The 9,393-nt window shown below is 38.7% G+C and overlaps 2 protein-coding genes across 8 annotated transcripts; one reads left to right on the top strand and one right to left on the bottom strand.

The window, feature by feature from the left end:
• The first annotated feature begins 1,728 nt into the window (after positions 1-1,728).
• LOC113344660 (L-type lectin-domain containing receptor kinase IV.2-like) lies at positions 1,729-4,346 on the top strand. Its single transcript, XM_026588584.1, has one exon. It carries the CDS (start codon positions 2,136-2,138, stop codon positions 4,221-4,223), a length of 2,088 nt encoding a protein of 695 aa, XP_026444369.1. The 5' UTR covers positions 1,729-2,135; the 3' UTR covers positions 4,224-4,346.
• A 248-nt stretch (positions 4,347-4,594) lies between these two features.
• Positions 4,595-7,173, bottom strand: LOC113344661 (PHD finger protein rhinoceros-like). Of its 7 annotated transcripts, XM_026588585.1 has the most exons (8): positions 7,007-7,168; positions 6,422-6,934; positions 6,255-6,329; positions 6,087-6,161; positions 5,910-5,984; positions 5,733-5,807; positions 4,993-5,640; positions 4,595-4,906 (listed from the first exon to the last, which is right to left on the bottom strand). In XM_026588585.1, exons 1-8 carry the CDS (start codon positions 7,113-7,115, stop codon positions 4,863-4,865), a joined length of 1,614 nt encoding a protein of 537 aa, XP_026444370.1. In that variant the 5' UTR covers positions 7,116-7,168; the 3' UTR covers positions 4,595-4,862. The 7 variants fall into 7 exon arrangements, with proteins under 7 accessions (XP_026444370.1, XP_026444374.1, XP_026444373.1 ...); XM_026588589.1 differs by lacking the exon at positions 5,910-5,984 and having other exon boundaries at positions 7,007-7,172; XM_026588588.1 differs by lacking the exon at positions 6,087-6,161 and having other exon boundaries at positions 7,007-7,172.
• Positions 7,174-9,393: the final 2,220 nt, after the last annotated feature.

Here is a 9,393-nt window from a genome sequence, read left to right as displayed (position 1 = left end):
AGTTGAACTGCGAGCAGTTGCTAGGAAAGAGAAGTATTCATAAGTAGTGTTAACTTTTTTCTTAATTTGCAACACTTTTTGGCCAATTTAGCAGTTCAATCTAGCCCATAGGAATTAGCCTTAGGACCATTTGAAAAGGTTGTTGGGTCCATATGAGCATCTACAGGCTCGCAGTGGTGGAATGAACCACCACATTTTATTCGATCGACTGTGTTTAGTGACTAGTGAAGTATGTCGTTTTATCGTCTTAGATAATTTGTATCATGTTCTTTTGCTTTTATTTTTCATGATTTTGTAAGGGTTGATACCAGTCCTACTAAGAGGGGATACCATTCGGCCGATCCAACGACCGGAAACGTTGAGATCATTTTTTCTTATATGGAATGATATCCCTTTAGTAGGACTGGTATCAGCCCCTATAAATCATGTTATTTTTGTCCTCTCTTCTCCTGTCTTTAAGGTCTTGGCCTAGTCTCCTTATTCTTTTTGTTTGCCTACTTAATAAACAGGCGTAGAGAGTTTTGTGGAAAAAACACGTAACTTTAGAATACCCCTCATAGATATAGGATAGATGGCCTATGCACATCATGGTCCCAACAAAAAAGAGGGGTGCCCAAAAAAAAAATCGTTCAAATTTTGTTGCCTTGTCGTAGCAAAATTCCTTCACGGGCCCCTGTTGGGAAGAAATTGCCGATGGTCACGGAGGACTTCAAGACAGTCGTGGCCAAGAAATACATCAAAATCCTCCTTTTTCTTTTTTCTTTTTAGAAATAAAAATCTCCTCCTTATATATGTCATTGTTTTATCCGTGCTCCGATTGAACAAAACCTTGAGAGGTGCAGCAAACACATATACACGGGCAACACAATCAACTACGCGTTTGGTGACATCTGATGCAAAAGTTGTACGATATTGATATTTTTACCTAAACAAGGAAAAATATTATGTACGGTGTTGACCGTTAATCTTTTCAGTAATAAATGCATTGAGAATTTATTTCCCAAAGTGTTTAGTTGAGTATGTACACTTCTAGTTGAAAGTAAAATTATTTCCAAGTCAGCATCACAAGAATCATCCAGTAAACATTCCTTTTATTCATCTTTCCGTTTCATAGATGCAAGATGAGACTTCTGTTATGGGGAGTGCAAGAATGGATTTGGGAAGGCCAATGTCAAACACAGCTTTGCCCGTACGGTTTTGGCCATTTCCCAAACACCTTAATGCCTTTTTTTCAAAATCGGTGACGTATCCGTGTCGGATACTTGGGGATACGTGTCAGATACGCCTTTTTAAAGTATCCTTTTTATTAATTATGAAAAAGATAAGGAGATATTGTAGAATATATATATATATATAATTTTTATCATTGGAGATTAACATTCGACCCTCATTTAATTGTTGATTTTTCTACGAGTTTAAGTTAATCATGAAATACTTTTCCTCTAGGCCGTTAACAGAAGTTTAATAGTAAATTTCGTGCTTCAAAAAAGAAAAACCTAAGCCATTAATGTAATCTCTAATTAAAAACATGCTACTTTTCAATCATTGACCAGGTCAACCTACTTTGACCATTGTCTTTGCAATCCCCCAAGTTGGTTCTTAACAACAACCCGAGAATGACTTTTTAAAGTGTCAGATTCAAAGCTTAGGACCATTTTTCTGCTTTCAAAAAAGGTTGTTGGGCCCATATCTCTGAGCAGAGCATCATATATGTAGCAGATTTGAACACCAATAATGGAGAAGAAGATGGTAAAATCTCATAGGAAGGGTTAATTCAAAAAATACTCAAAATCCACTCTACATATTATTATTCCTCCTCTGAATTATCTTTTCTCAAGATATCTGTCTGAAATTTGTCAGTTTCTGTTTTGTTCTTTTAGTAGTTTTTATATAATTGGAGGGCATCCCACTCCAGCTACTATCACATCTGTCCATCCCCTCTGTATTATTTTATAGATTCTCACTTAAAAATCACTTCTTTATTCAATTTCATTATTATTGTGTGGATTTCACCACCACCACCACCACCACCACAACCAGATCTGCAGTCTCCTCTGTCTATTATGTGTTCTTGTCTATTTCCCACTGAGTCTAAAAAAACAAGATAAGGTTACTGGGTCATTTCATTAGCAGCTATGTTCTTCATCTTCATCAAGATTTTGTTGCTTTTGCTGCATCTGGGCTTCAATTCTTCAGAAGCATTGGAAGGTGTTGATTTCATCTATAATGGGTTTAAAGAAGCCAAAGATTTGGTACTTGATGGAATGGCTGATATTACATCTGGTGGTCTATTGAGGCTAACTCATATTGACACCAAGTATGGAGTTGGCCATGCTTTCTACTCCAATCCAGTTCAATTCAAGATTAATACTACCAATTCATCGGTGGCGGCGGTGGGTAGAGGTAACATCAGTGCTCCTCTTTCGTTTTCGACTACTTTCATTTTTGCAATTGTGTCTGAGAGTGAAATTAATGGGCAAGGGATGGCTTTTGTGATTGCACCCACAAGAGGGTTGCCAGGGGGTTTGGCAAACCAGTACCTAGGGATTTTTAACGATACCAATAACGGGAACCCGAAAAACCATATTCTTGCAATTGAGATTGATACTAATAGGAATGTCGAGTATGATGTTGATAATAACCATATCGGGATTGATGTTAATGGATTGAAGTCCGTTAAGGCGAAATTCGCCAAGTATTATACTGATTTGAATGGTGGGTATAAGAATTTGAGTCTTTCGAGTGGCGAACCTATGCAAATGTGGATAGATTATGATGGGATGGCAAAGCTACTTAATGTCACAATTGTTCCAATTCATGTACCACAACCGGATGTCCCGTTGATGTCGTTGTCACTTGATCTTTCGAGTGTTCTTTTAGAGAATATGTATATTGGATTCTCTTCGTCTACTCAGACTGTGAAGACGTTTCATTACATACATGGATGGAGTTTTAAGGTGAATGGTACAGCTCAAGAGCTTCACGTACCGAGTCTGCCTGACCACCCTAGGACTTTCAAGAAACCGGAGAAAATTGCTTTGTCTGTGCTCATCCCAATTGTTGTGCTGACCTTAATTGCTGCTGCTGTCATTATCTATGTGTGGAAGAAGAAATATGCTGAATTGATTGAGGATTGGGAAGACATTTACGGGACTCATAGATTTGCATATAAAGATCTTTACAGGGCTACAAATGGGTTTAAGGAAAAAGATGTCATAGGAAATGGTGCATTCGGTAAGGTCTACAGAGGTGTGTTGCCCTCGACTAAGATTCAAGTTGCTATCAAGAAAGTCTCCCATGATTCAACAAGGGGAATGCAGCAATTTATTGCAGAGATTGTTAGTATTGGCAAGCTTCGCCATCGGAATTTAGTGCAGCTGTATGGTTACTGCAGGCGTAAAGGAGAGCTGCTGTTGGTCTATGACTACATGCCTAATGGAAGTCTAGACAATTTCCTGTTTCGGCGCCGCTCACAAAATGGATCCACGACAGTGAGGACAATGCTGGATTGGAGTAGAAGGTTTCAGATCATCAAAGGTGTAGCCTCTGGGCTAGTTTATCTACATGAAGAATGGGAAAAGGTTGTGATTCATAGAGATATCAAGTCAAGTAATGTTTTGTTAGATAATGAAATGAATCCAAGATTAGGTGATTTTGGTCTTGCAATGCTGTTTGATCATGGAACCTGTGATGCTCCAACTTCTAGAGTGGTCGGTACGCCAGGTTATCTTGCACCAGAGATGACTAAAAGCGGAATGGCGTCAACTAGCACTGATGTTTATGCTTTTGGGGTGTTCTTGCTTGAAGTTTGTACTGGGAAGAGACCAGTAGAGCTGAACACAGCCATAACAGGTGAGGGTTTGATTTATCTTGTCGACTGGGCTTTGTCAAATTGGAGGAAAGGCACAATGCTTGACACAGCTGATCGAAATTTAGGAAATGATTACGTAGTAGAACAGATGGAATTGGCTCTCAGACTTGGGCTGCTCTGTACTCATACTGATCCCGAGCATAGACCAAGTATGAGACGAGTTATGCAGTACCTTAGCGGTGATCTTACTCTGCATCCGGCAGATTTGTGTGCTCTAGATTCTAGCGATACGCTGAATCAAGCATTCACGCGGCGGGATTGTCCAGAAGATCATCGCCTTTTTTCTACTGGAAACACTAAGTCTATACCATCATCAACGCCAACTGAGTCAATACCATCAAGTCCTGTTTGAATTCGTCGTTGAATAGAGGTAGTCACGTTCCGTGTTTGTAATCTATTTAGTGTATTATAATACAGTTTTCAAACCTTGATGTTGAGTTAATATATATGATTCTGAATTTTCCAACAGGTTGCAGAAATTGTTGTTTCATTTTCCTTAAAATATTCTTCTTTTTAAAGATTCATTCATAGAGAACTGTTCTGTTCCTTTGTGCTCTGTTCTCTACTGTTTTTCTTTTGTTGTTCCTGTATAACTTGTATTGTTTCAGGAAAAGTGATACTTTCATAAAATAAGCGAAATTGAAAAGTGAAAGTATCGGTTTTCCTGAAACGGACGGAGTATTACCGTATTACTAAAGAGACTAGAAACAATTTTGCACCAGGTTTTTACACAAATCTACTGTGGTAGTATCTTATTTCGAGCGCATAGATAGCGCGCTACAGAATTTGACAATGACTATACCAGTTATGTACATGTCAAGTCGAGTTTATCGTTACAGAAATATGTTCAAAACTTTTGTTGCAAATTACAGGAAGCTTGCAACTAGCTTAGTTATTTACTAGTACAGCATATTATATATGGTTAATCCAATCTTTAATCAGCAAAACTTTTCGCTTTCTCCCTCCGGATTCAGGGATGGTACTTAGCTTGTTAGTTGGCTTGGAGTCGCCTTTCGTGTTTTTCTTCTACGAAAACTGCAAACAGACATGCAAGTGATGAAAGCATTAGGCTTGCATCAGTAAATCGAAAGAACCGGACAAGGAGAAAAATGTTGCCGTACCTTCTTGCGGATTTGTAGATACTGGAATACGTTCAGGCAATGTAGGTGATGCTTGTTCAACACCGAGCATAGAAGAAACAGCTTCTCTAACTTTCTCAACAACACCTGTATCTCCAGTGATTGTTTTCGGGCTCATTGCGTCAGATATCACCTCAGAAAGTGCCTTTTCTTCGTCTCCTGGTTCCAGCTTACTGATAAAATATTGTCTCACTGAGACACCTTTATCCCATCTCTTCTCACCACTCCTTGTCTCATCTCGGCTGCTCGTTATCGGTAATGTGGACGATGCACTTGACGCTGGCATTGCTGCATTTTGAATTTTTGATGCGAGTGACTGGGTTGCTTCAGAAACCTTAGCATAAGCTGGTCCAAATTTTTCTGTTACAGTTTCGGTTATTGTTTTGCTGGGGCTTTCTTTCTTACTCTGAGGTTCTTTCTCAACATGAATAGTAATCGCAGAATTATCTGGTGGCGGCGTAGTCGTCATAGAAACAATGGGTGGAGCAGTAGTCTTCACAGGAAGAATAGGAGTATTTTTAGTTTCCAAAATATGCTTATCTGAGACTAAAGGTTGAAGAACTGCATGACTTGCCACATGCTTGTCCAGATGATTGCCTTGATTGTTACTTGCACGTTCTGATTCATACACTGAAAACCTAAAATCTATTAGTATTTTAACACAGAAGAATGTCATTTTGCTAAGTAACAGTTCAGGGTTTAGGGTTCAGGATGTCAATTACTTGGTGCACCGAGGTATTCTGCAGGTTTATGTGAATGTTTTCCTTGCTCGTTACTTGCACGTTCTGATCCGTACACTGAAAACCGAAAATCGATTAGTACTGAAGTCATGAAAAAAAATGCCATTTTGTTAAATAACCGTTCAGGGTTCAGGGTTAAGGATTCAGGATGTCAATTACTTGGTGCACCGAGGTATTCTGCAGGTTTATGTGAATGTTTTCCTTGATCGTTACTCGCACGTTCTGATCCGTACACTGAAAACCGAAAATCGATTAGTACTGAAGTCATGAAAAAAAATGCCATTTTGTTAAATAACCGTTCAGGGTTCAGGGTTAAGGATTCAGGATGTCAATTACTTGGTGCACCAAGGTATTCTGCAGGTTTATATGAATGTTTTCCTTGATCGTTACTCGCACGTTCTGATCCGTACACTGAAAACCGAAAACGCATTAGTACTTAAATCGCTAAAAGAATGCCATTTTGTTAAATAACTATTCGGGTTAAGGGTTCATGATGTCACGTACTTGGTGCACCAAGGCATTCTGCAGGTTTATCCGAATGTTTGCCGGGATCATTACTCGCACGTTCTGATTGATACACTGAAAAGAAACCAAAATATCGATTACGACATTGTCACGATCCAGTGGCATTTAACTAAACACATTTCATTTGGGGTTCTTATTAACATTACTTGGTGCACCAAGATATTCTGCAGGTTCTACAGCAGCTTCTTTATGTTCAACATGGTAATGATTCTTGTCATCGTCTTCTTCCGCATCATTATAATCATCGTCGTCTAATGCCACACCCCACGCAGGAGGTGGAGGAGTAGTAGGCGTAGCAGTACCCGGCGACGCAGACGGCGAGGAATTGTTATGGTGTTTTTTCTTATTAACAAGGTTATGTTTCCATTTCTTAGCCTTCTCTTTAACCTTTGCGATAACTGATTTTTTGTTGCTTGGGCTGTGAGTTATATGATCTATTTCTTCTTGATCATGGTTCTTCCCAAACATAGGCGTCGTTGGCGTAGTCGGAGTTACAACAGTCACCGTCTTCCCCGAAGCTTCATTTTGATGATGCTTGGTTGGGGTTGCAACCGTTGTTATTCTTGCAATAGCTTCATTTTGCGGATGCTTGACGGCCGGCGGTGTTACTTCCGTTGCCAATATCCTGGCAGTTGCTTCGTTCGGATGATGCTCATGGCCTGCATTTATGCAAAAGCACGTGAGAACGAGATCTTACATATGCGTGAATGAATGGGTTGGTGAAGCATTACCTGTTGCAATACGAGGGGGATGGTGCTGCAAATGTTGCTGCTGCTCCGTGCTGCTGCCACGATCTCTCTGAGATTTTGACGATGTTTCGACGCGATAGAGCTGAGCCATTTTAATGATGAATGTTTCAGGAATTGAATTCTTCTTGCAGTCAAGAGAGATTGAGATGACATTTAAAATGGAGTCTGGTTTTTGGTGGAAATTGGTTTCAATGGTCTCAAACAAATATTGCCTACGATGATTCCTCTCTTTCGGTAACATTTCTCTTGGTCAAATTTCCTTGTTTTTGTGGGCTCCGTCTTGTCCACGTGGGAAGAGTAAAATTGACTGGTCAACATTTACTTTGAGTGTTCAATCGGCAATGATGAATAAACCGAGGGTGAAATCCGAGCCAATCACCGAGCGAAACAAAATTTTGGACCCTATTTTAGCACGCATCAATCCAAATGCTAAACTCACGGACTTGGACCCTCATATTACTTCTCAAGAGCCTGTGAGGTAAAATTTTTTTGGCTGAGTGTAGCTGCTTCCATAATAAATTCAAAATTTTTTAACAAATCATCCACTCAAGCACCCAAAAATCAGCAGTTCTACGCATACTTAATAAACGGACTATGCAAAAAATACCCCTCATATGGAGACGGGTCCCAACACTGTTAGGAATTTGTAGAGAATCCCACCATTAAAAATCCGTGAGATAAAAGGTTTTGGCATGGTCTTTTATGGGGTCTGCCAAGAGTTTTTTGCCGAAAAAAAATACTTATACATATGCGATGGACTCAACTCACTTATAAATGACCCACCCTGAAATTCCCATAAAACGGTTTTGGGGTGGTTTTTTGGACGGTTTGTCCAGAACCACCGGCAAAATTTATCAATTTATCACGAAATAAAATTATTACTAAATAATAATTATTAATTCATATATTAATCTATCAAAATATTGTTTAACATTTGCAACAAACACTACATTTTACGTGAAGCAGAGATTATAAGAGATTTTGAGATACATTATCATCGTCGATTTTGTCTTAGTCTATTGGAGGGTTATGAAACAGCAGAACCAAATTTCGAGAAGATTAATGTTTTATATGCGAGGAGCCTTATAGTTTCAACCACTCCACGAATGGTTTTTCCGTCGGATATAATTTTACCACCGTTAGTTGATTTTGAACACGTGCTATGTAGAATGTGCATACATTGAGGTACCAGTAAGGACCAAATATTATCTGACTAAGAGGCCGAAAACCTCATGCCGCTTTAATGATCACTGAAGAATCCGCAAGAATCACCCTTGCTACTTCGAAGGAATACGTCGCTCAAATATTATTACTGTTGTGAATGTGTCTCGGATGATTGGTTAGTGTAACTTTATATTTTCCGTAAAACTTATTATCTTAATATGTTTTATTTATTTTCCTGCGTTTTCGGTTCTATAATAAACCTGCATTGTCATCAAATCATGCTAGTGATTACTTGAAAGTTAGTTGTTATTTCTATTGGACTCCCTTTTTAGGGATGATGTGCTCAATCAGTTCCTACTTTCAGTTTCAGAGACAAATTAAGATGTGCGCGTGGAGATTGTCGTTCAAGGTTTGGAAGGTTCAAGGAGTTGATTCCCTTAGTTGGTTAGCTTCTACTTTATTTATTTGTGATTATTATTTATTTGTAAATCAAATCAATATTATATATGTATCATCTGAAAGGAGTCTTGTATAAATTTCCGAACGGGTTTAGGATTAATCTTAGTTTAGAACTTGTAAATATTTCTTAAATTGATGTTTTAGATCGTTAGTGTCTCATTACATAGTTAATATCATCTTGCATAAAATATAAACATAACCCTCCTTTTCTTTTGTCGGGAAAGGTCCTTTATATTGAGTAAGGTGAATAGAGGTACAAATTACGTTGGATTTATACAAAAACCTATCCGACACTTCATATGTATGAGAGAGGATTTTGTTTTGAAAATAACATGTTAATTCAGAGTTTTTATAGTTCGAACTAGTGGTAGTAAAGTTCTTACTATTGGAGTTGGTGGTGGTAGTGTGGCACTATTGTTTGGTAGTGGGAATAAGAACACAAGGTAAACCACGCGATAATATTCAAGCGCGAAAATAATCGCAAACTTATACCCAGGAGTTGGGAATTTATGTTACGAAGATCAACCACAATGGCAGCTTGGACAGACGATTCCCCTTGAGCTTTAGAGACTTCATTATCAAGCAAATGGATTTTTTCGCGTTGGTCCCGAATCAGAACCTCGGATTGGTAATGATCCACTGAAAGAATTACATTCTTATGAGAATTCTGGATCTCAGTGAAAGGTTATTCATACAAGCTAGGTCAAAGGAAGATTGAAACTTGGGCTCAAAGGTGAGGAAACATT

Source organism: Papaver somniferum, unplaced genomic scaffold (genome assembly GCF_003573695.1).
Source record: "Papaver somniferum cultivar HN1 unplaced genomic scaffold, ASM357369v1 unplaced-scaffold_79, whole genome shotgun sequence".
NCBI lineage: Eukaryota > Viridiplantae > Streptophyta > Magnoliopsida > Ranunculales > Papaveraceae > Papaver > Papaver somniferum.
This window is presented reverse-complemented; position numbering and strand designations above follow the sequence as displayed.

Bases quoted from the DNA above. Each gene is read 5' to 3' on its own strand.
- LOC113344661 (XM_026588585.1), bottom strand. From the start codon at position 7,115: ATGGCTCAGCTCTATCGCGTCGAAACATCGTCAAAATCTCAGAGAGAT. The intron at 5,985-6,086 runs GTAATTGACATC...TTCGGTTTTCAG, and splicing joins AGAATACCTTGGTGCACCAA to TGTACGGATCAGAACGTGCG. The intron at 4,907-4,992 runs GTACGGCAACAT...GTCTGTTTGCAG, and splicing joins ATCTACAAATCCGCAAGAAG to TTTTCGTAGAAGAAAAACAC.
- LOC113344660 (XM_026588584.1), top strand. From the start codon at position 2,136: ATGTTCTTCATCTTCATCAAGATTTTGTTGCTTTTGCTGCATCTGGGC.